At 43.6% G+C, this 27,150-nt stretch overlaps 1 protein-coding gene across 4 annotated transcripts in view; it reads right to left on the reverse strand.

Moving 5' to 3' along the window:
• The window catches only part of CACNA1E (calcium channel, voltage-dependent, R type, alpha 1E subunit), a 456,151-nt gene that overhangs the window by 419,060 nt on the left and 9,941 nt on the right, over positions 1 to 27,150 (reverse strand). For all 4 annotated transcript variants that reach the window (XM_006872551.1, XM_006872554.1, XM_006872553.1 and 1 more), the window contains exons 2-3: positions 6,618 to 6,723; positions 5,646 to 5,785 (exon numbers count right to left, since the gene is read on the reverse strand). In XM_006872551.1, coding sequence (XP_006872613.1) covers positions 5,646 to 5,785; positions 6,618 to 6,723 — 246 coding nt within the window. The remainder of the gene's footprint in view (positions 1 to 5,645; positions 5,786 to 6,617; positions 6,724 to 27,150) is intronic.

A 27,150-nucleotide genomic window follows, 5' to 3' on the forward strand; every position in this document is an offset into this window, starting at 1 on the left:
TTAGCCTTTACTGTGTGCCTAGTCCTGGTGTGGCGCTGTGGGTTAATGCGCCAGACTGCAAAGCCATTTGATCTGCATGGTCGGCAGTTCAAGCTCACCAGCTGCTCCTTGGGAACCCTATACAGGGTCGCTATGGGTCAGAATCGACTCGATGGCACTTCACAACTACACGCCAGGAGTTCTTGGGTAGTGCAAATGGTTAAAACACTCAGCTGCTAACTGAAAGACTGGAAGCCCCTCAGAAAAAAGACCTGGCAATCTATTTCTGAAAAACCTCTGGAGCACAGCTCTACTCGGACACACAAGGGAGCACTATGAGTATGAATAAACTCAAAACTAGATGATCATTATAGTCCAGGCACTGGGGATATAGAGATGAACAGAGGCCTTGTTCTCATTTCCCTGTTCTTATGAGTGTCCTTGAGTTCTTCTCATCATCCCTTAGCATTTACCTATGTATTCCAGATCCTGGCATATAATAATGACTTCAAATAATTTATAATTTTCTAGATGGCCTGACAAGTATTTAAGAGATGTTGTTATTGTTAAGTACCGTGGAGTCGGTTCCGACTCACAGTGACCCTCCACAGGGTTTCCGAGGCTGTAAATCTTTACAGGAGAAGAAAGCCTCATTTTTCTCCTGCAGAACGGCTGGTAGTTTTGAACTGCCGACCTTGAGGTTAGCAGTCTGATTCATAACCACTATGCTACCAGAGCTAGCATCTCTTAAATTGCTGCCAACACAAAAGAGATCTCAAGTTACGTAAGACAAAAGGTCACTAAAAGAACGCCAAATTCCATGAATTTGTACAAATTTAATTTGATGTTTCTCAGTCCCAGAATTCACTTCAGCATTTAACAATATAAGCTCATTGAATGAATGAATGAGTGAGTGAACCAGCTAATTAATAAAGAAACCAACTAGAACTTTTGACCCAGCCTTTCTGCATGAAATCATGGTATGCTGAGAGTTAAGTCTCATGTCTTCTATACCATAGAGCAGGAAGTTTCATTCCAAGTCCAGAAAGAGAAGTAATTGGATGGATGTGTGGGGCTCTGGTCCTCTTCAACCCATGCATAAAGCCTCAGCTTGTGTTGGAAATCTTCCTGTAGTATGTCCCTTCCTGGATCTCACATTGCTTCAAGGGACCCAAAGCAATGTGAAGTCACAGATGTATAGACCCAAGGAGCTCTCGAGGTGTGGGAAATGAATGTGAAAGAAAGAATTTGTAGCCAGAAGATGTTGTGCCTACTCTCATGTCACCTACCCTCTCTGAACCTTCATTTCTACATCTGTAAATGACAATAATGTGATCCCATTTATGAAGTAAAGGTAAGTCATGGATACAAATAACTTTCTAAACTATGAACTCCTTAACCTACAGGTCTAAGAACACTAAAGGTGAGAAGGTCAGCAGTGGCCCAGGTCAGTGACATAAGGACTTACACCGAGCCCTCTGTGTCTGACATCTCCATACCCCCCTCTCCTTCCTGTCACACATGAAACGGAGAAACTGTGCTGTCTCTGCCCGAGGCACTGTGTCATGCCCCAGCACCTGTCACTCCTCCAATGCACAGGAAGCAGTGTGAGGTGACACCTGGAGATGAAGTGGGGAGTAGAGCTGTCAGTAGAGTGGGTGCAGGTATCAGGGAGGAAAGGGTGACTCGTGTGGCCTGGAGAAGAGGCAGTGGGGGGCAATGAGGAAAACACTGGCCCTGGATCAAAAAGCAGGGCTTTAATTCTTGGATCTGCCGTTAGAAACAGAAGCTGATTTCTTAGCCTCTCTGAGAACTTGACAACGATTCTTTACAATGGGGCCATCATGCCTGCTCTGCCTGCCTCAGCAGGTCAGTATGAGGTTTGTATAATATTGTTAACATAGTTGACCAAGTCCAAAACCCCACCAGTTGTAAGAAGATCGATTAGTTTATGTATCACTGAGAAAAACAGGATAAGCACTGGACTGCTAACAGAAAAGTTTGCTATTCAAACCCATCAGCCACTCCTTGTAAATCCTACACAGGGTTGCTATGAGTCAGAACTGACTTGACAGCATTTAGCAAGAGCAAGAAGAAAAACAGAAAGAGAGAGATACAAAGAAAACGGAAGGGGAGTGAGAGCTACCAGTGACACTGTGCCATGTCCTTACTGTCCGATTCATGAGCAGTGATAGTTCCATGGTAGAATTCTCACCTCCCAAGAGGAAACGCTGGGTTTGATTCCCAGCCAAAGCTTCTCATGCATAGCCTTCACTCATCTGTCAGTGGGGGCTTATAAGTTGCTATGATGCTAAACAGATTTTAGCATAACTTCTAGACTAAGATGAACTGGGAAGGAAGGTTTGGCAATTTACTTCCAATTATTAGCCAACGAAATCCCTATGGTTCACAATGAACCAGTCAGCAACTAATCATTGCAATGGTACAGGACTGGGTAGCACTTTGTTCTATTGTGCATGGGGTCACCGTGAGTCAGAGGACGATTCAAGGGTCACGAACAACAGCACCATTGTAAGACAGAGGCTGATTTTACAGATGTTCAAGTATGGAAAATCTACATTTGAGAACTGATGTACTGTAGGAGATTTAAACTCTATATGTAAATACTGTTAAATATGATAATTATTCAGCCCTAAAAAGGAATCAAGGACTGATACATGTTGTACCATAGATGAACCTTAAAAACATTATGCTAAGCGAAGGCAGACAGACACAAAGGATGACATATTGTATCATCATTTCATTTATATAAAACAGCCAGTATAGGTCAATCTATAAAAGCAGAAAGTACATTAGTGACTGCCAGGGGCTGGTAGGAGGGGGAAATGAGGAATGTCTACTTAGTGGGTATGGAGTTCTCTTTTGTGGTGAAGAGAATGTTTTTGAACTAAGCAGAGTTATGCAGTTACACAATAGTGTGAATGAAGTTTCAAACAAAAATAAATGGACTAGCTCTGGTCCCACCTACCACTGCCAAAAGCTCTAAATGGGGATCACAAGAGAGGGTCCTGGGTAGAGCAGGAGAAAAATGTGGTAGAAAACTCAAAATTAAAAAGAAGACCAGACTTACTAGTTCAGTAGTTGTTGTTGTTAAGTGCCATCGAGTCCATTCTGATTCATAGCAACCCTGTATAGGGTTTCCAAAGAAAGATGTTGAGCTTGAATCGCTGACCTTGCAGTTCAAACTGACCATGCAGTCCAACGCATTAACCGCAGCACCGCACCAGGACTCCTGGTCCAATAGAGAGATGGAATCCCAAGACTATAGCCCTTAGATGCTCTTCAGGCATGGAACTGAACTCACTCCCATGGCTGAGCTTTTAACCAAACAGACAGTAACACCAGAGGGCTACTCACTCTTTAGAGCAATCAACCATAGGAGATGGCAAGAGCAGCATGTGCCCAGGGATAAAACTCAGAAGGCAGGAAGTGATAGGAAAGAAGGGCAAATGGAAATGGTATGCACAGGGAAGAAGTAGAATAAATGATATTACATTATGGGAATAGCAATCAATGAGACAAAACAAAATGTTCATTAGTTGTTAAATGGAAATCAATTTGTTCTGTAAACTTTCACCCAAATCACAATAAAAAGTCTTAAAAAAATTATTCAAGTAATATTATAGAACTTTTCTTTTAGACAGAATCATAGCATCTCTAAAGAGCTCTGATGTGCATTTAGGCCTTTTCTAATGCCATATCTTACTTATTTTAGTGACGTTGAAAATTTCACCTTAGTGTGTATGTTTTCCATGACAACGTACTTCTGTAACACTATGTATAAATTACATGCATCCAGTGTAGAGGGCGGGTTTCTGGGATATGCCCTTTGGTCGGAAGATGATGCATGCAGGGGATTGGAACCATGGCAATGAAATGATATACGATGGAATGAATGTAAGACTAAAGTTCTCTCATGTAAACTATCATATAATTCACAATAAAACATTTAATAAAAATTACATGCATCCATTAAATCACACTTAAAATGCAGAAACAAACTTTTCTATGAAGAAAACGGAAAACCTTCAGAAGATTCTTTTGTAAGCATAGTAGGTTACGTGTTTGCTGTTAATGCCAGGTCATCAGCAGTTCAAGCTGACCAGGTGCTCCATGGTAAACAGATGAGGCTCTCTGTTCCCATAAAGTAGTACAGCCTCAGAAACTCTACACAGGGTTGCTGATTCAGGGGTGACTCAATGACACACAGTAGCAGCAGTAATAATCACCATATCTATTTATTCATTTCTAGACTGAGGGGTTAAGGAGTTCTGGTAGCGTAGTGGTTACGAATTGGGCTGCGAACCGCAATGTCAGCAGTTTGAAACTACCAGCTGTTCTGCAGGACAAAAATGAGGCTTTCTGCTCCCATAAAGATTTACAACCTCGGAAACCCTGTAAGGGTCACTATGAGTCAGAAACAACTCCATAGCACTTAACAACAACAAAGACTGAGGGGTTAGCTGTTGGTGACCTTTACATCTTTAGTCTTTTCTCGCTCACTCAATCACAATTGGCAAAGATGTTAAAAATATTAGTGTTATAGCTACGAGGGGGCTTCAAAAAGTCAGTAGGAAAACGGAATTAAACGATGATAGAATTTTCCCACAAACTTTCTGAAGGCACCCTTGCATTGTAAAAGATAACAACTAAGTGCTGACTTCCCAAGTCCTCACCTTTCTCAGACTACACCTCGCCTTCCCACCCCCAGTTCCTCTGACTATTCTCTTGAAGGAAGGGGTGTTCCTTTTTCTCTCCTTAAATTTTTCCCTCTCCTTTTTTTTCAGTCATAATGGCTGACTACATATTTCCTCCTTCCTCACATTTCTACCCTGGTCTCTTCTTTCTCTAACAGGTTTAAACTATGTCTGCAAGGCAGCTGGGTGTAGGAATTTCCATGCCACATCCCTTGCAGGGACATGAACCCCTTAAGAGCATGGACTGTTCTCTTCTTTGCAGGGGACCAGCAGTCTCTCCAGAAAGTCACAAAGCTCAGTGGTGCATGACCATCACCAGGACCCGTAAGACCCATCACAGATGCCACCAACAATACTGTGCCAACCCAGTGTCATTAGAACTCCTTCATACCAAAAAATGATTTGCCAAATATCTAAATAAGCGCATTACCTTCATATACGCTGCCTATAATATCAAGCCAGTCCCAAAGTAGCATTACTATATTTATTTCCTAAAGAATGATTTAGCCAATGTTTAAATGTGACTCATTTTTATACCTTCTCATATTAATAAAATCTGAAAATCACACATACAAAACATTGAGTTATGAGAACACGAGTCTCAATTATCAGTTCAGAAAATCTGGCCTGGTTTCTCCAAATGCCCCAAACTCTGCACCTGATCGCATCCACTGGCTGATTTTCTGTGAGTGTCCCTTAGGCCAGGGACAGCTGCTTGCTTCGGTGAAAAGACTCACTGGGAAATTCCACCCTACCCAGGAGGTATGTGTTCAGCACTAACCACACACAGAATGGGAACTTAGAAGCAGCAGCCAGACCTTACTTACTGAGAGTCCCAGGGCCTCTGCCCACTACCACACATACCTCACAGAGCATCTCCACCTCCCCTGCAGGCTGTCATTTTACTCATAAATGCCTATCCACATCGAGAAGAGGAGGAAAACTCACCCACTGAGGACCACGATGAAATCCATGACGTTCCAGCCGTTGCGGAGGTACGAGCCCTTATGGAAGATGAACCCCAGGGCCACTATTTTGATCCCAGCTTCAAAGCAAAAGATCCCAATGAAATACGGTTCTGTCTTCTCCTGCGGGGTCAGAGAGCAAAGGTACCAGCGAAGGGAAGACTGGGCTTCATGAGACACAGGCAAAAGTGTAACGCCAGTCACCACTTCTCCTCAAACCCTCTTCTGTTTCCTACAGGAACACCTGGACATCTGGACTGGGAAATGAGGCTATCGGAGGATGAAAGGAGACCTCAGGCTGCAGACTCTCGGTGACTCACAGCATACACAGAAACAAGGGACATCCCTGGTAATCAGCTGGAGACACCATGGGCTGAGGGTCACACCTAGGCACCAGACTTCCTTCTCAGGAAAGTCACAAAATCACCTTGGTTTTACCCTACAGGTATTTGTTTTCCCCTGCTGGCATCTCCATAAGTTGGAAGTTTAAGTGTCCTCATCTAAAGAGTTTCAAACTGCAGGCACTAACCCACACAATTGGATGCTAAGTAATTTGTTTGCTCTCTTTAAGGGGAATATGTTAGACATGGGAATCATTTCTTCAAGGAGAATGTGGGTCTAAGTGTTTAGGGAGTTCATGCCCACGTATGCATACAGGCTTTGAGCATCCTTCACATTTACTTTTTTGCCCTCCACTTCTCCTCTCTCTCTACTTCAAAAATTCCTTGAGAAGAGGGAGAGAAACAAATGGATTCCTGTCTCCATTACAAAGTGTTTGTAACACCCTTGAAACTTCCTAGGATCCAGGGTTTAAAAGACCAGCCTCTCTTCCTCATGAATCCTAGTGGGGTTTGTCCCAGAGCTGTGGGGTAAGGAAGAAGAAAAGAGAGAAAGAGAAGGGAACCAAGGCAAACAAACAAAAGGGGAAGAACGTGAAAAGGAGAGGGCCACGTACCAGTCTGCGGGACATCGGCGTCTTGTCGTCCTCAGGAAGATGCTGCTCCAAGGCCAGGACAATGCAGTTGGCAATGATGGTTGCCAGGATCATGTACTCAAATGGCGTGGAAAAGAGGGGTTAAGGAGTAAATTCACCCAATAGAGAGGGACGCAATCTCCAAGACAGCCATGCATATAAATACACAAACTCTATCAACACCCACTGGGCCTGTGCAGTCTGCATGATGTGTGCCAGCTTAGGAGACAGTCTGGTGAGAGGATACCCCTTAGCATATGAAACCATCACCGCTTCCAACTGGGTCCTAAATGCAAAGTAATCTCTCCAAGAAAAGGAAACATGAAATCAATATACAGTTGGATGTACGGCAGACACTCCAGAGTCTTTAGTGAATTACGTATCTGGGAATTAACTAGGGCTGCAAACAGGAGTGGAAAGAAGGGAGGAAGAACATGATCATTGCTGTTTCGGGCCCCAGTTCTTCCCAGTCTTCAAAGCATTGGACTACGTCAAGATGCTTGCACAAGGATCCAGCTGTGTTTGTCTTGCTTCCTCTGGGAATCACATCAGGAGTCCCCTCTTCCAGGGCCTCTGCTCACGCAAGTAAAAGAACAACCCTAGGACTATAAAAACAAAACAAAACAAAACAAAAACCTCTTTGTGAGTTCCCTTCTATCTCAATACCCAATTAATGAAAATATTTAGTGGGGCCAGGAGGAGTTGACTATGTCCCACCTTATTTTTCCTCTAACCTTGGACATCTGAAAGCAGGACAGCAAAGTCCATGCTTCTAGGGATAATAAATGCATGGAAATGTAGCCAGGTTTTACTCTGTTCCATTTTTTGAAGACAGGTGAGGGGGCTCCCTGCGCCTTTTTGAAAAACAGGTTTATGACTCAAGCGTCAGCATCTTAACTCCTGCAGAAAGGTTTTGCCGCAAGCTCAGTGGGAGGGGAAAGGGGCCTCTTAGAAGAGAGAGCAAGAGGGAATCACTGGCTCCCAGAGTCGAGTCATTCTGCACATTTGATTTCATTCTGTAACTACTGTTATGACAAACACAAGCGAGCTGTTGCCACTGGTCTTGCTGAGCAACCTGTGCTCTGGCAGCTTCTGAAAACCAGGCAGGAGACAAGAGAGTAGTAGTTCGAGCAAAGAGGGGGAAGGGAAGGGGATCGGGCATATCCAAGCTGCTGTGAGGATGGAGGACCCAAAGCTCTTCCTAGAGAGGACAGAAGGGGAGCAAATCGTATATATGTCCCATGACGCCCTGCCCCACCATGACATTTGTATCAAGGTTAAATGGGCATTCAAGGCAGTTCTGAGGATGGGCAGGCAGAGGGCAGTATCCTGGCAGAGGCAGTATGCATAAGCAGACATGAGCAGCCCCACCAAGTTGCTCGGGTCCAGGTGCCAGGATGGAAGGCTGCAGGGGATGAGATGACATCTGAGCCTCAGGTTCCTTTTATTCTCACTGGGGTCTGCCCCCATCACATGCGTCCGTGAGTCACAACTCCTCCTCCGGCTGCTGGCCATCCTCCTTCCTTCCCACATACCTTAGAGATGACTGTGCCAGCTTCTGATACCCTGTGGCCCACATCTGAACAGTAGACAGGCCTCAGAAGACCTCAGGGTCAGCCCTTGCCTCCATACTGTGTTTAAACCCTCCCAGGCACTGCATGGAGATGCCCTCCTCACACCTGGTCATCCTTTTTCCTTCAATTTCTCTGGGTACCAAGTCAGTCAGACATACAGCAGAGATGTTCACCATCTCAGAACAGGTGCCCTCCTATCCAGCCCAGCCAGGGCCCTGAGTGCCCATGATCCCAGGTGCAGTACCCCTCTCCTCCTCCACATCACAATTCTAATCCAGAGCACTGAACAAATGGAGGGCAGTCAAGGGCCACACCTGTGTCCCATCTGCCTTCAGAACAAGCTAGGAAGTCCTGGACCTGGTTTGGAATTCCCAAACCCAAATGGTAAAATCAAATGTGGACATGGCAGAGTGGTGGCCTAAGTCTTCTTTACTGAAGACTTTACTGAAACAGGTTCTAAAACCGAACTGATAACGACATACTTTCAAGTCACTGACAAATAACAATAGAAGTTGAGGCCATCTCGGGCAGCGTTCCTACAGTGAAGGCACAGAATTACAGGGCCACAGGAACTGCAATCAAAGGCATGAAGGAAAGCCTACACAAGGGATGATAAGCATGTTACTTCCCAGCAGGCCTTCCTGGAACTTTTAACATTAACCTATATAATGTGCACCCCACATACAAAGCCTTTCCCAAATTTGCTCCTCCACAGAACCCCTTTTTCAGAGCATCAGTCTTGGGGATAGTGCTTGTAGGCATATACTTGGGAACCTCTGAGACATGGAACAGGTCTCACTGAGCAGTCCCCAAGACTGGGGGTGGGGGAGGGGAAGTAGGTGGCCATAGGAAAAAAATGCCCCTTCTTATAGTGAAACTAGCGCCCTCTCCTCCCCATCCTTATCCTGACAAAAATGTTTCATGTAACTTGCCCAGAGCTTAGCCTGAAGCCCCCATGCGAGTCCAGAAATTTGCTCTGCAAATCCACCAAGTTCAGTGCCTAGCAGGGATGCAGGACTGGAACATGGACTTTCTCATTCAAACCGCAGAAGTCACTAACTCATGACTGGTCTGCTGGAGGATAGTGATTGCTTTTGGTTGCTGAGTGGTTTTCCCCTGAAACCTGACAGTGCTAAGTATAGGTTTAAACATAAAATGGGCTCTCAAGTACTGAGCCCATAGGCAAGCCAGGTCCTGGCAGCTGTGCACCTTCAAGACTTCTCCACCAGCAATACTGGCTTAGGCTACTGTAGTTCCCCTGCTCCCCAGTCTTTGCTCCCACTTCCACATCTCCACTTTCCCACTCAGATAATCCAAGCACACGGCTCCCTGCCAGGACCTGTAAATTCAATTAGCCCAGAATGTCTAAGTATAGATGTCCAAGTGGCAGGACACTCAGGGCGAAGAGTGGCTCTTGGCCTCAGATGAGCCAGACTTTATTTGACTGCTGAAGTATCTGAAGGAATAAGGATTCCTGGGGCCCCTGTGACTGACTCCCTGTGAAGGCTCTGAAAACTGGAATTTGGTAATCTACAAGTTCTGAGAAGACCACATTTTCACTTCCTCTTGCAGCATGTGGTCTGATGATTAAGGATTCATTCAGAGCAGCAATCCTTTGGCCTAACATTGTGAAGCTTGCTCAGATGCACACACACCTGAGAAGAGTGTCCCTGTGTGGCTTATAAACCATCGAGACCTTAGGATGAATTCATGTCTGGGGAAAGTCACAATGGAGATGACATGTTGATATAGAAGGCAAAACTATGAGGAAGCTGTGTATCATGGACTCAGTCAAAGAGAGGATGATGGGACTAGAGAGGACTTAGGAAAGGTGAGCAAAAGAGAATATCAGTTCTACCTGGACCACAGTCATTCACCTGCACAACCCTTTTCTTTAACATTGTCTTAACTCCCTCTGACCAAGTGACCAAGGCACTTAAATCCTTGGGGTTCTGCTCAGCCTGCAATGGCCTTTCTTTTTTTTTTTTTTTTTTCCTTAATCATATTTTAAGACCAAGCTGAAAGGCCTCCTCATCTGTGAAGCTTCTTTCTCCCTAAGGCCCCTAACTCCTTTGACATGTGGAATTTATTGTTTCTTCTCATATTTATCTCCCATAAGCAACTATACTTTGAAAGCAAGAACTATGCTTCATTCATCTCTCTGCTAGCAGTGCCTAATATCTTACACACAATATAAGAGCTTAAGTGAAAGTTAAGTCAAAGGTGACATCAAAAAATTTGTGGAAAAATTCCCTATCTTTTAATTTTTCCATGAACTTTTTGAAGGCCCCAAGGCATCCCTTTGCAGGACACCTCCTCTGGGGAACCATTGTCAAGACAGGATAATGATTACTGCCACTCACTTGGGTTGAGGGCTTGGCTCCTGCTCATTCCCACCCCTGGGAGCTGATTCACAGGGGCCACTCCCATTTCTTTCTACCAGCAAAATTTCAAGCTCAACAGCAATGGCTCTGTTACATCCCACAGCATAGAGCCTGTGCTTGAAATGATGGCCCATGGGTCCAACCAACACTCCTTGCAGGTTAGACAAGATGTAACTTGGAGAGGTCAAAAGAAGCTCCAAGTTGCCATGATCTCAAATATGCCGTCCCCATCTGGGATGACTCATTTGTGTTACATAGAATACAACTACAGGATTTTTCAGTGGCTGGTTTTTCAGAAGTAGATCACCAGGTCTTTCTTCTGAGGAGCTTCTGGGTTAGCAGCAGAGTGTTTAGCTGCCTGCACCACCCAGGGAGTCTTGGCACATAACAGGCACCCAAACCTGGTATGGCGCTGCAGGATAATGCCTTTACCCGCAAGGTCAGTTTGAGTCACAAGGTCGGAAGTTCAAATCCACCAGCAACTCTTCAGAAACACTGTATAGGGTCACAATGAGTTGGAAGGGACTCAATGGCACTTAACAACAACAAACATGAAAAAGTCAATAAATGAAGGAATAGCATAGGGAAATCAGAGCCAGAGGTATCCTTACAAAATAAATCTCATACTTTCTTTATACTGTATACACATTTGAACCTTTGGACTACATACTGTGGACACAAATTACCTACTCAGAAAAAAAAAGGGGGACACTAGTGTGTATACGAAATGACTTTACTGTGAAAATGAAAAAACAAAACAATGTGTCTTTCTGGGAGAATAATGAGTTACCACTTGGCAGTAGGATTATTTTCACTTCCTTCTTTGCTCCTTTATGCACTGTGTTTCTGAGTATTATTAATGAGCATGCATTAATTCATAATCATAAAGTCAATTAAATCTATAATTATTCTGGAGACACAACCAGCACCAAAACCCACCGTAACCTAAGTGTAAAGAAAAAGGTGCTGGTAACAGAAATCCACACAAGATTTCAGAGAGGCTCCAATGAGAGCGCTTCAAGGGACTGGACAGAATGAGAACATGATCATGAAAGTGCCTTAAAGTCTACAGAGACGCCTCCTTTCCTGTATCCAGCTCACCGTCTGCTCTCCAGGGGCCTCATTTTGTAAACTTTCCTGGCAAATGTCCCTAAGCACCTCTTCACTCCTTTCTCCCTCTGAGCCTGTTAATGAGGACCTGTGTCACTCCTACTCTCCCTTTCCGTCTAGCAGCTTCAAGACGGTCATTAGGGAAATGATAAAAATAGGTTCGCTTATTGATTTATCTCCTTTACCCAATGCTCTTTCCTCCAAATGGTTGACTTGTTTCCTTAGCAACACAGCTAATTTGAGCAGCACTGCTTGGCCTGCACACCTGCACACCATTTCTTTCCTAAAGAAGAGAAAGCTGGAGCTAGGACAAGAGCTGACCTCCAGATGACAGGGATAGCACGGGCTCTGCTGGTCAGCAGAGTCCTGAGGGTTCTCCTAGGGACTGAATCATTGTTCTGCCCATATGCTAGCAGAGCCTCCCCCAGCCCCACCTCTCAGGTACAGGTATTCAGGTATAAGACTTGGGAGGACTAAGGTCTCAAGCAACAAATCCAGGGTGCCATGTGGGAACTACCCATTTCTATTGCCAAGAGGATGCTGACCCTGGACCCTTACTGCTCTCAGCAGTCTCCTCCCAGAGCCTATCACATCAGGACACAAGGAAACTGTGTTCTGAGGGGCTGAGGAGCCATCTGGGGTAGGCAGACAGACAGAAATGCTGTATTCTCTCCCTGACTCCAGGCCTAATGAAGAAGGCAGTTCTGTGGGGAGCAACCTGTGGCCACTCAGACACTTCCGACAAACTCCTGGGGAAGTCTAGAATAGACTGAAGTCTCAAAGGCATGGCTTAGACTCCTTTTCCTTTTTCCACCCCTTACTCCAGGTCCATAAAAAGTGCTTTCTCCTTTCCCTCTCTACAGCCTCCTGTTCCTAGACATTTAACTCTATGAGATGGGAGTGTCCCAGAGGTGGCCTGGTTATCCTTAGGGCCCCTCTCTCTGTATTACCTATACCTGCACATAAATATCATTCTAACACAAGGTATTTTAACTCAGTAACAATAATAGGGAAAGGACCTTGGCTATTCCATGATTCCTTCAAAGTATGACACCAAGACAGCCTCTTAAATAGGAGCAGTAGTGAAATAAAGCTATCCAAAGCTTTCATGCTATTTTTTAAATATGACGATAGTTGGAATCATCCTCGAAACCTGGCAGCCAATGAAGAAAAGGTAGGTTGGCAATGGGAAACCAGAGACATGATGCTCACTGAAAAAGCTGCCCTAATGCGGGGCTAAAGAGGCAGGGGAAGACAGACACCACTATCCATTTCCACAGGACCAAACCAAAAATACAAAAGAGTCAAAGCCTACAATGACAGATGATAGCCCAATGAAAACCGTAAGGTGCTATACAAATGCACAGTCATTTTTATTACCCTAATAAATCCATCTCTAAGGATTTGCTATGGCTTAAAGTCTTGGAGAAAGCATCTGTTGGTGGTCAATGTCTCCGGGAGGGGGTTGGCTGGCTGCAGCCACAGGCTGACATTGAAGAGACCCACCCCAATGAGGGATTTAAAAGAAAATTATGGTAATGAGCCTCCGGGAATAGAGCTAAGACATTTGGCCCAGACCTCCTGGGAATATAGAAAGCAAATCCAAACACCAGTCCCCACGGAGGATTTATGAAGCTGATGGCTCTGATGCAATCTCTCCCAGTGATTAGAAGGTACATTAATCACACCCAAGGCCAGGGCTGAGAACAGGAGGGGTGAACCAGTACAGAAGTCTGGCTCCAGCTCCCACAGACTCTGACGGAAACATACTGAGATCATGCTGATGAGATCATATCCCCTTTTCCTGAGCCCACTGAGAAAGACACATGTGCTGGAGACATGGGTACTAATGAAGAGATGAGCCCTCGTGCCTAAACCCCAACACAGCTTTAGCTACCAACATGACTTCAACAGAGTGTCTACCTCCGTCTTGCCCATCTCCATCCTTCCCATAGGTGTCCTACAGGAATGCCTGCTGGGCCCGGTGTGTTGCTATAGGATAAGCATTGGACTCCTAACCACAGGGTGGTGGTTCAAACCCACCAGCTGTTCCTCAGAAACCTTATAGAGGGTTGCTATGAGCCAGAACTGACTCCATGGCACTTAACAACAATAATAGCCAGGAATGCAATTCTTCAACCCTCCACAGACTGAAAAGAAAATTAAAAGCAGCATTGTTATACAGGCCTGAACCCAGCTCTCCTTCCTGGAAGGTTGTCTCACCTTGTCTCCAGATTGTGGTAGGAAGTAGGAATGATAAAAAGATGGAGACCCAAGTGGGTTCCTTAATGGCTTTTCAGAAAATTTTCCCCACTTCCCCATTCACCCAGGCGAGAGGACCCAGGTTAAAAGTCAAGCCAAAATCCATAGGAGTCTCAGCACAGAGATTGATGTGCTTCTGATTGGGCCCTGGATGGGATTCTCTGCAATCATACCTACGGTTGACCTCAAAGGACAGGCCTTCCTAAAGGAGGCCAATCCAGAAAAGGGAATACACAGAAACAAACAAACAAACATATTCTTGGTACTAAGTGGGGTTACTAATGAATTTTCTAATTCTGTGAAAATGTTAATCTTCTGAATTTATCCATCTATCGACCACCCTCTTATCTCCATTTCCATTTCCTTTCACAGTCCTTACTTTTTCATTCCACTCATTCTCCCAGGCTCATCAACAGAGTGTCATCCACACACCCAAAGGGCGGGAGGCCTAAGCCCCTGGGGCTCTCCATGTGAACAGTTATAAGTGCACAACCCTGGCTACATATCTGGAAATTCACACTGTATCCCCTCCTCTTCACCCGATGGCAGGAGAAATACACTGCTGATAAGTAAAAAAAATGAGGTGGAAGGTGCAGCAGACTTCATGTTGTCCCATTTCATTATCTTATTGCTTTCCTTACTGCAATTTTTCTCACCACCCAACCTCATCTTTAAAAAAAGAAAGGGAAACAAAAAAAGATCAGATTGAAAATCCAAACCCCTTTTCTTTTTTTAAAATAAAACACAACAAAATTGCATCATGTGACTTCCAGCCTTAACATCAGTTTTTTAACTTTGGTTTCCATGGTGGTGGGATGCAACCTGCCATCACCATGACAACAGCTGCCTCTACTCAGATTCACCATCTGACAGGCAGCCCTGAACACATATACATACAAGTCTCTCCCTCTCTTCCTTTCTCTCTCTCTCTGGCTGTCAAGAAGATGGAAATGCCATTACACCTACTCCTAAAGACTTAAAACCTAATGAATGAAAGACAAAGAAAGCAATATTGAGAAAAGAACAAAGAGGCAGAGAGCCCCCCTTCCCCCAAAAGGCTTTCTCTTTGCTGCTACAATCCCACTACTCAGCTTATGGGAGGTCATTGGATGCAGTTACTCAAAACAAAAGATCCCTAACATTACCCTTTCAATGTTGACTATGACTATTCAACCTTTCATTGCTTTTAGACCAAAGAATCCCTTGAGCCTGCCCTCCATATTAAATGACAGAAAGGAAGTTACCACTACTTTGGTTAACAAATACTTAGGATGGTTCCACACACATCTGATCCCCAAATTCCAAAAAGATGGGGAGTGGCGGTTCTGAATTAAGACAGCACTGGGCCACCCTTCTTCCTCCCTCTGTCCTCTTCCTGCTACTAGGACCCTTTCAATTACAGCAAGCTGGATAAAGCTTAACAAACGCACTGTACGTGTCTGACTGGATCCTGGACTTAAAATGCTGTCAATCGACACACAGTTTTGGTGATCAGGAGACAAATGATTGAACACTACAGAAAAGAGAAGAAAGAAAAAAAGAATATCAAAAGCCTCTGGAAGAAAACAAGACAGAAGTGGGGAAATTACCTGTTTCCGAAACCAGAATGATTTGTATCTTGATGACATGCTCACAAATTTGAGCCCATCAAGAGTTCTGGCAGCAACCCGTATTTTAGAAATACGTGGCTGCAAACAGCAACCATATCCAAGACTACACCTTATTTTGTATCCACACTCGCTTCATAAAGTGTCAGTCAGTACTCTGAACATATAAAGAAGATGAAAAGCCTTTTGTAAAAGAGTTCATGGATCAGCTCTGGGGGAATTTTTGTTTTCTTTGAAAAACCTGCAACTGTACCACAGTGCTCAAAAACAGCTACTGAGCCTGCAAACTCCCTGAGAAAATGTTGAGGAAACTAAGGGTACCCAGCTAAGAAAAGGGAAGACTGCAGAGAGACATTACAGCTGTTCACAAATATCTGAAGGACTCGTTGGTGACTGGGGGATTAGATGTCTTCTAAATTATTCCAGAGGGTAAAACTAAGACCCAAAAGAGGAATACCTACCCAAAGGTTGATCTGGGAGAAAGATAGATAACTTCCATTATCCCACAAGTGAACAGACTACTTTTGGAGTCATGGAATAGCATTGTAGGATAAGAACTGGACTGCTAACCACAAGCTTAGCAGTTCAAACCTACCAACTCTTCTTGGAAACTCTATGCAGAGTGGCTGTGAGTAGAAACTGACTCAACAGCACTTAACAACAACAACAGTAAGCTCAGTGGTGTGTTGAGAAATGTTGAGCCACCCAGTTCTCCAAGAAGAGTGAGCCCTTTTGTAGTGTTTGCTGAATTCTGGGGTGTCATTCTCCCCTCGGCCATTTTCAAGCTACCAACTTGATTGACATCAGTAAACATGCAGTTGGGAAGAGACCCACAATGGATGCTCAACAGCTGGGACCAGCCAGTTCCAATACGTCACTTAATATAAGCTCACTGTCTCTGGGGGATCATCAAAAACATACTGAGTAGAGTCCAGTATTGATGGGAGTGGATCTGGATCAAGCCTCATCTGCACAAGGGGTTAACTACATAGATTGGCTGAAGTTCAGTGAATCTTCAGCCACTTGCTCAGCATGACTTACTCGGGCCCCTTAGCCTCAAGTTGCCCCCTTAATTGGATCTGGGCTCAAGAAATGTTAAACATCACCCTTATCATCGAAGGCTGGCATCTTTACAGCTGCGTATGCAGAAACAGCTATAGGTGAATGATTTTGCCAGTGTAGTGAAATATGAGAATTAACTACCCCATTCTCTCAGGGTGAGTTCCAAGAAATCCAACCAGGGAGCTCCCACTACTTCACTACAACCTTACAAGAGAACTGAGAGAAATCAGACAACCACATGATAAAGCACAACCGAAAGAAACAAACAAATCAGGTAAAAAGTTCACAAGTCACTCTAGAAGATTCATGGATTTCAGTTATGGACTACATAGTAGAATCACCTGGGAAGCTTTTAAACAGTAAGGATTCCCAATCCCCTCTCCAGAGGTTATGGTTAAATATGTCTAAATTTAGGTATGTGAATTTTTAGAAGTTCCCAAGCTGATTCTAGTAAAGCGCACTGTGTTGGATGCTGGAGGTCATGAACGTTAATGGTCTCCCAGGTAAGATAATCCCTGAGGAATCTAGAATCTCAAAGGTACAAAGGTGAGAACTGAAAGGTGCCATCAGTCAATTCCATTCATGTGATACAGTAGAAGGGCCCCATAGGATAGATGTATATTGGGGAGGGAGAATGACATATTTTTTCCCCAAGAGTAGTTTGTTGTTTTTGTTATGTGCCATGGAGTCGAGTCAGACGCATAGCAACCCTGTACAGGGTTTCCGAGGCTGTAAATCTTTATGGGAGCAGAAAGTCTCACCTTTCTCCCACAGAACAGCGGGTAGTTTAGAACTACTGACCATGAGATCAGCAGCCTGATGGGTGGGTTCAAACCACCAACTTTTTGATTAACTGCAAGTGCTAAACTGTTTGTGCTACCAGGTTTCCTTGAAGGTGCCCTAGAGTTCTACCAACTATTTCAATATGCTCATTTAGCTGTAGATACTGAGATCAGAGGAGGAATACAACTTGTCCAGTGTCAGGGTTAGAACCTGTCTCATGCCTGAAAAGTTTACCGTTGCTGTCCATTCTGACACAAAGTGACCCTGTATACAGTTTTTGAGAAGTGGCTGGTAGGTTTGAACTGCTGACCTTGCAGTTTGCAGTCCAGTGCTTATCCTATAGCACTACACCTGTAAAGCTTAGAAACCTCTTGTCAGAACAATCAAATACAGTTCCCTGGCCTCTTAGCTTGAATTAAAGGTTCTAAAAGAAAGGGATCTTTATTTGACCTTACTTCCTTTACCCCGTCACTACTCAATGATTCTCAAAAAGCATATTGTATACGGCAGGAGCTGGATGGTATATCTTTCTTAGGGTCACCAAACAGCCCAGCAAGCATCTGAGGTGAGTGCTTGCCTGAGTGAACATCCATTCTCTATCTGGTGAGTCTGGGCCTTGGTTTTACACTGGCTAGAAGTCTACTGCCTACTAGGTACTGTACAATCATTTCATAAAGTTCTCCAGCGGCTCACATGAGATTCTCCCCAGCACTACTTTTGGGAAAGGAGGCATTGCAATTGTTCTGAAACCACTGGATTCTATTCTCACTGGATCCATGCAGGCTGGTATCTCCACTATGCCATGTCTTTGTCTTGGTCATTCTTACCATTCTTCATTAAGTCCTTTCTTATTAATCACTATCCCTTTACCCAGTATCCAAGGAGTCCTGGTGTGGCACTGTGAGTCAATGTGCCAGACTGCAAAGTCAGTTTGAACTGCAAATTGGTGGTTCAAGCTCACCAATCACTCCTTGGAAACCCTCTACAGAGTTGCTATGGAACAGAACCAATTGGACAAAACTTAACAGCAACAACAAAATCCAGTGTCCAGTGCCTTAACCCAAAAGAAACACTAAAAGCACAGACCTGCTAATCAATAAAAGTACAAGAAATCACAAGAAGGGAGCTAAAAGGAAGATAACTGAGCAGAGAAAGAGTATGGAGAAAGAAGAAGAAGGTGATCAAAGTAAAAGTCCCTCATTTCATCTCATTGAGAAAGAGAACTGTGACAAGTTACTTAACCTCTGGCTATCAGTTTTCTTATAGATAAGCGGGCTTGGTTCAAGGTTGTCTTAGGCCCCTATACCTCTAACAGTCTATCATTTGATGGTGCTAGTAGGTAGACTGATAGGAAAGGAAGTGAGATAGGAAGGCACTGTAGGATCAGCCCTGGACTGTGAACCACAAAGTCAGTGGTTCAAACTCACCTGTTGCTCCTCAGAAACCCTCTACAGGGTCGCTATGAGCTGGAACCTTAACAACAACAACATTATAAGAGAAGCCAGTTTTAATAAAGCTGCTAATAATGAGGATATCCAACAGATTCAAAACGGAAATCTCCGCACACACTGGAACCCTTGAAAGCATCTGAAAATCAATGGAAATAGTTTTATCTTTTCAAAAATATTACGTGGAAGCTTCATGACAAGCTAGATTCACTAGAAACGTCCCTGAGATAACTAGTACAAGGCTGTTGTTACTGTTAAGAGCTATTGAGTTAATTCCAACTGATAGTGACCCTGCACAGGGTGTCCAAGGAGCAGCTGATAAGAGTCCTCAAATAGGTGGCCTCTGTTGTTTTTCTATAAACCAACTATAAGCAGAAACATTCAAAACGGTGAACGTTACAGAACAAATCATTAAAGCTGCCTCCTCCTCACTGCAATTCACACTATGGGCAACCCAGAAAAGGAGAGGGATGAGGGTGAGCTTCTTCAAGGACTGGAAAAAACAAAATGGGCTTTATATGCTAATACTGATCATTTTCAAATCAAAATCTCTCTGCAGAATGGTGAGAGAAATGTAGCAATGGAGCTCTGGGTGAAAGGAAGACAAAATAGCAAAGAGCTCGTGCTTGCATCCCAATGACACAGGACAAGATGTCTTGGATTCACTTCATGATGACCATGATGATGCATAAGTAATCTCTTCTCTTCTCCCATATACCGATCCTTCACTCTTTAATTGGTTCAGCCTCACACCCAATGGATGTTACAGATGCAGGAAAGTGTGCAGTTTCATCTTATAAAGATGTTCTAATAGGGAAAAGTCACTGCTAGTCTGGGGCTATGAGGTGTGATAGAAAGAATACTCAATGGAGTCCATCAGATCACATCGACCTATGCCCTTGGGCCAATCATCTGTAAAATGAGAGCAGCAATGTCCACTTCACATAGGGTTGGATTAAATGATGTTTCTCTCTAAAGCACACTGTGGCATCCCTGTCACAAAATGGTTATTCATTAAAGGTCAGTTCCCTTTATCTACTCCCAGGAAGCATCCTGAGGAAAGGAAGGCTGCCTGGGCCTTGATCATAGTCCCTATAAAACCATGGCAAAAGCCTAGGATTAAAGAGCTGACAAAAATTAAACAAAGGCAAAAGAAAAAGAGAGGTGATACACCTGATGATGGTGCAGGGATTGTTCTGAGTCAGCCTCCCTCACCGCCAAAGCCTGAAGGCTGTTGGACAGCTCTCATTTCCTAAACTCTATCCCTCTACTTCAGGAGCCCTGGTGTGGGGCTGTGAGTTCATGTGCTGGACTGCAAAGTTGGTTTGAACTGCAAGGTCAGCAGTTCAAGGTCACCAGCTACTCCTTGGAAACCCTATACATGGTTGTTATAAATCGGAACTGACTCAGTGGCATTAACATCAACTAATATTTACAACAGAATGAGCCAACTCAGGGGTGGCCACTGGTCACTCTTTAAGTCCTAGTGTGGCGCTATAAGATAAACACTGGACTGCTAATCACAAAGCTGGCAGTTCAAACCCACCAGCTGATCCTCAGAAACCCTATATGGGGTTGCTATAAGTTAAAACTAACTTGATAGCACTTATCAACAACAGTCATCACCAAGGGAAGAGGTTACCCAGAGATGTAGTATCCTTATCTGTATAGTTGCTGAGACGAGCTAGTGCATGATCTCAAAATAAATGCCTACATACATAAATCCTTATCAGAAGGGAACAACTGCCTTGCCAAAATGCCCAGAAGACTCGCCCACTCCTCATGTTACCACATCCACCCACCCACCCTCCAGATAAGCCCACACCCTTCAACTGCTCCTCACATCCACAGATCAGGAGAACACATGCATACTTGTGCATCCATATGGCTCAGTTATTTCACAAATACAAATTCCCATGCAATTAAAATCTACATTTACCAGAAAGAAGAGGCAGTTCCCCTCATTTGAGGGGCCCACTCCCTAATCACTTTTGCATCTTCAGCTTGGTTTACTGAAGTCAAGTGACACAACCTTATTTTCCCTTCACATCCACACCAGTACACAGTTGCCATAGGTAAAATGTATCAGGTGACCTTCAACCTGGCTCATCAGGCAAATTCCCAAGGGCTCTAAGCCATTAAGTCCCCCACCCCACCCCAACATCCCTCTATCTCATTCAAAAGCTTACTCCACAGTTCATGGAGTCCAAGTCACACTCTCTTCTGTGATAGAACAAAGGTCCACCAAACTCACTGCGGTCAAATCAACTCCAAATCACAGAGACCTTACAAGACACAGCAAAGCTGCTCCATGGGGTTTCCCAAGCTGGACTCTTTATGGGAGTATGGGAGCACACTGCCTTAGCTTTCTCCCATTGAACAGCTGGTGATTCTGAACCCATTGACCTTGTGTTTCACAGCCAAACATTTAACTGCTGTACCACCTTTAGAAGACAGATAAAACAAAATAAATAAATAAACCTATTGCCATCAAGTTGGTTCTGACACTGGCTCATAGCAACTCTATTGTTGTTGTTGTTAAGTACCATGGAGTAGGTTCCAACTCTATACAGTGACCCTATACAGTGTTTCCGAGGCTATAACTCTTTACGGGAGCAGAACGCCTGTTTTTCCCGTGGAACCGCTGGTAGTTTCGAACTGCTGACCTTGTGGTTGGCAACCCGACTCGTAACCACTACACTACCAGAGCAACTCTATAGGACAGAGTAAAACTGCCCCCATAGGGTTTTCCAAGTCTGTAATCTTTACAGAAGCAGACTGCCACATCTTTCTCCAGCAGAGTGGCTAATGGATTCAAACCACTGACCTTCTGGGTTGGCAGCCAGTCAAGTGCTTTAGCCACCACACGACCCGGGCTCCTTAGAAAAAAGATCCTGTTGTTGTTGTTAGGTATCCTTGAGTCAGTCCTAACTCATAGCACTCTTAAGGACAATAGAACAAAACACTGCCTGGTCCTGTACCAACCCCACAATTATTGTTACACTTGAGCCCATTGCTGCTGCCACTGTACCACATCATTTGGTTGGGAGTCTTCCTCTTTTTTACTGACCAATTTACCAAGCATAATATCCTTCTCCAGGGACTGGTCCCTCCTGGTAACATGTCTGAAATATTTTAAGGATGAACTCTCGTCATCCTGGCTCCTACGATACAGACCTTAATTGTTCAAACATCCAAGAAACTTGAAAGCCCGGGGAGTAATTAGGTAGGAGGCTTGGACCCCTCGGAAGAAAATCTGCACAGAGAACAAGCTGGGACGCTAGAAGAAACTCTTCAGTATGCCATCAACTTTACAGGGTTGAAATTTTGAGCAACCATTTTTGTACAAACTAAAACAAAACCTAGTGAGTTTGTTCTACTCTATTGATGATTTTGGATATCTGATCTACCTTTATCCAAGTTACTAAAATCTTGCTGTGAAAGCTCAGCATCATTATTGCTCCTGCAGATATCTTTTCTGGATTGTAAATCGGAATGCGTCCTTAGGGACAGCATAAGAGCAAAATTAGTTTTGGACACATAGGGAGAAAGACAGTCTACAATATGGGTATTATAACATTCTTTTTTTAATGTAAACCAGCTACCCTCTTAGTAACTTTGAGGGAGAAATACTGTGGAATGACGATCTTGCAGAGACTAAGAGAATGGACTCTTCATCCTGGTCCCCACCACTAGCTATGTGACCTTGGGAAATGCAGTTATCCTCTCCACACCTTAATCTGAACTGTAAAATGCAACAACAAAGGTGCCTACCTCTGTAGGACTGTCACAGGGAATGAAAGCAATAATTCACGGTCAACATTTAGCAGAGTCATCTGGCTCTTAATAAATAATAAATGTCAGTTATTCATAAACTCTATCAATTTTCACGCTAGTACAAAGGGCTTGCATATATACAGTTGCTGACAGCCAACCTATGACAGTCTTGTTAGGTAAGCAAAGAAGGGAGGATGATCTCCCCTCAGACCTGAAAATACTGAGGCTCAGGAAGGTCCCCAGATCAGCACAAAGTCACATAAACACTACCTGGTTAGAAAACATTATCAGGTTAGAAACCTGGAAAGATGGTATTCTTAGAAAGTAAAATTTGGCTGCAGAAGCTTCATGTTGATTCATCTAGAATTAACTAGATACTAACAATTTAGATTCATTCACTGCTTACTTTTTGCCAGGTACTGTTCTACACATCTTACATGTATTATTTCATCTGAGCTTCACAACAATCATATAAGATAGATCCTATAGGAAAACGACGGAGCCCTGGTAATGCAGCAGTTAAACAATTAACTGCAAACCAAAAGGCTGGTAGTTCGAACCCATCCAGCCGCTCTGCAGAAAGACCTGGGGATCTACACCTGTAAAGTTTGCAGCCTAGAAAATCCTATGAGGCAGATCTACTCTGTCTCATGGGGCCACTGTGAGTCAGAAACTCTCCAACGGTACCTAACAACAATAATATGGGCAAAATTACTATTTCTGTTTGAGGCACTGAAAGGGTGAGTTGCTCACCCAAAGCACGTAGGCTGTTAGGAAGTGGCAGAGGTGACACTAGCTTTGAATCCAGAAGCCACTCTGTAGCCGCCAAGCAGAGGTGAGTAACCCTTTCGGCTCCAAGGCAAAGATTCCATCAGGTTGGCCTTGGACTAAGTGACATGTGTTGTTATAAGGTGCCACTGAGTCGGTTTCAACTCATAGCAACCATGTATAAGATTTCCGAGGAGCAGGTGGTGTTTTTGAACTGCCAACCTTAAGGCTCAAACCAACCTTGCGGTCCAGTGCTTATCCTACAGCGCCACACCAGGACTCCCCTTTAACTCTTGAGATTCTAGAGACTCGCTTGTCTAATGAAGAAATAAAATGCTGTATAGGTGAGTCTTTGGAAATGATACCAAGAATGGGCTTGGGAGAAAGCAAAATGCTACATCCTAGTCTAAAGCAGACATGAAATAGTCATAAAAGCACGTGATGGTTTCAGCAGAGCAGGTGACAATGATATCTTGCATAATACACTTGCAGTAGTGAGAAAAATCAGCTGGCTAAAGCAGAGTTAAGAGCATTTGAAAACATCTGAACTGAGGATGAGCACTCACTCATGCACTGCTGGTAAGCAGAGAGGGGATCCCTAATTCCAACTAGATTTTTATCAAGTCACTTGAGTGAAAGCATAAAGCACCTGTTCATCAGACCTTCTGATAATGGAAAGCTCTGGGTGGAGAGCTCACTCAGTTCACAAGAGTCCAGAGGTAGTGTGTAAGGGAAATCACCTCAACTTTGGCGATGGATCACCTGGACTCAAGTTCACTATCTACTGCTCACTGGTGGTGACGTCTTTCACTTTAGCTTCCTGATGTGTAAAATGTGGATGTTGTTGCTGTTAAGTGCTGTTGAGTGGATTCCGACTCATAGCGACCCTGTATAGGGTTTCTAAGGAGCAACCGGTGGGTTTGAACTGCCAACCTTGTGCTGCTGATCCTATAGTGCCACAACAGGAGTCCAAAATGTGGATAGCGATACTTATTAGATTAGTGGGTACACCATGAAATTTTGTCCTCTTTCTCCACTTGAAGAAGGTCTATAAAGGATGGACTATTGTACCCAAAGAAAGGAGATTAAATGTACTTGAAATAGAAAGAGGCCTGAATTTAGATTCAGAAATTAAACTGAGTGAGAACAGAGTGAGAGGAAACTAACTTTGTCATCAACTCATGTTTAAAAGATTCCGGATTTTTAGCTGACTACAACCTCAATTTAAGTCAGAAATAGAAAAGATTTTTCTTTACAAAAAAACCTAATAAAATGATTTTAATTTAAACAAATGTGTTAAATGTCAATGCTGGTGAGCTCTGTGCTCTGTTCTGGCAACTCAAAAAATTAACAGATAATGGCCCCCTTGTCTTTCAGAGGTGTTAAGCCAACACTGAAGCTCTGTAGTCTAAGTGCTAGAACAGAGTACAGGCATGCCTTGCAGATACTATGGGTTTGGTTACAGGCCACAGCAGTAAAGTGAATTATTACAATAAAGCAAGTCAGCCAAATGCTTTGGTTTCCCGGTGCATTTAAAGTTACGTTTACACTATACTGAAGTTCATTAAGTGTGCGCCCTGTCCTGGCAGTACTGTTGATGCACTAGTCCAAAACTATCTGGGTAGCTCCTTCACATGGAGTTCCTGTCAGACTCATGCAAAAGCAATCTGGCGTGTTGTTTGGAGTCCATATTCCTGACATCCCAGCATTCCAATACCCCAGAGTGAGGGAATTTTCTAGTATAGTGTCCACAATCAGTGGATATATTCTGACTCATAGAGACCCTACAGGACAGGGTAGACATGCTACTTAGGGTTTCCGAAGCAGAGAGGTGCAGACAGCCTCATGTTTGACCCTCAGAACAACTAGTGGGTTCCAAATGCTAACCTTGTGGTTAGTAGCCCAATGCTTAGCCCACTACACCACCAAGACTCCTTCTAACTTAGTAGGTATTTTTAAATTGTGATCCATGGACCCCTGAAGTTGAATGTAAAATTGTATGTGCATTTTTCAGAAATAAAATCTGTGAACCCAATGCACAAATCAAATAAACAAACACTGTACTAGAGGAACCTTGTTGTTGTTTATTGTTACGTGCCATCAAGTCAGTTCTGACTCATAGTGACCCTGTATAGGGTTTCCAAGGAGCAGTTGGTGAGTCTGAACTGCCGACTTTGTGGTTCAAAACAACCTTGCAGTCCAGTGCCTAGCAATTCCAATAATCAAAAAGAGGTGTCTAAATGTCTATCACGCAGATGAACACCCAAGTCATGGCCAAAGCTCCATAAAATTTAGAATGTTAAGCATCTAAAGCTTGTTACCTTGAGCAGTTATAGAGTTAAACACTACATGACCCTGATCAAGGAGAAGGAAGACGTGAGTACAAAAGTGCATGGAAACAAGGCCAAGGCACAAATGTTGGATAACTCAGAGTCAAATTGGAGAAGGTATCATCTGACAACCTCTTGCTGAGATGCCTATTGAAAGCTCTCTTAGAAATCTTGGTGGCTCATTTTTAATGTTAGCCTACAGAAACAAGCACACTCAGTTAGATGTAATACCAGCTTACCAGCTGGGGAACTTGCCCAGTTAATCTAAAGCCTGCTGAGCTATCAATCCATTAAAAAAATAATGACTTTGTTCTAACCGCCACCTGATGATATGACAATTGCACTCGATTCACCTCTAGGTCCTACAGTATTTCTAGACCTAAAATGACTGACTTCTAGAAAAATGCAGAAATCTCTGTTATCTGGTGTAGTTGAAGAAGATTACATTTGTTAATAGGTTTTTTTAAATGATAAAAAGCTACCCTGTATAATTAATTACTATAGATTATAATTTGTAGAAGCTCAGAATACAATGACGTGCACACACAATTCGATTCAAACTATGTTCAACTTAGTGTAATGAAGGCTTCATTGGCAATGTTCAGAAAGCACTACTGCTTTTTGTGGTGCCTTGGGGCCATCATTACAAACCTCAATTGTCATTATACAGTAGGTCTCTGGGTGTCAATTAATAAAAAACTCTGTATAACAAAATGCCAGCTAACAGCAAATACTCCATGCTTTTTTCACAGTGGGGAAGCCATTGCTGGAGAAGTCCTAGGATGAATGTGATACAGGTGTGTCGTAGACGGTTTCCCAATCCCCACATAATAACCCTTCAGTCTTCTCCCAGTCATGCAGTCCACTGCAACCAAAACCACACATGAGCCTGATCACCCCTCACTAGGCACATAATGGGCACTTCATTGATATTGGCTACTGAACAATTTTTGGTTAAGTGCCATCAAATCAGTACCAATTCATAAGGGCCCTGTGTTAGGTACCCAAAACTATAAATCTTTTTGGGAGCAGAAAGCCTCATCTTTCTCCCACAGAGCAGCTTGTGGACTCAAATTGCCAACCTTGTGGTTTGCAGTCCTGTGCTTATCCTACAGAGCCATGGCACGCCCCTCATTACTAATTGACTCAATAGTGACTGATTAATTAAATCATTCAACAAGTATTTACTGAATGCTCAGCATATACCAGCACTGAAATAGGTGCCAGCATTAAATGGGACTTGTCTGATGCCCAGTCTCAAAGAGTCTGCTATCAACTGTAAGGCTAGAAAGAAACACATGACCTAAGTCTAAATTGATAATGTCATTATTAGTTTCATACGTCTTTGTTCTCACGATCATACAGATTCTGACAGGGAACTCTTACAGCCTCACTACCTGATCCCAAAGA

Source organism: Chrysochloris asiatica, unplaced genomic scaffold (assembly GCF_000296735.1).
Source record: "Chrysochloris asiatica unplaced genomic scaffold, ChrAsi1.0 scaffold00203, whole genome shotgun sequence".
In the NCBI taxonomy this organism is placed as follows: domain Eukaryota; kingdom Metazoa; phylum Chordata; class Mammalia; order Afrosoricida; family Chrysochloridae; genus Chrysochloris; species Chrysochloris asiatica.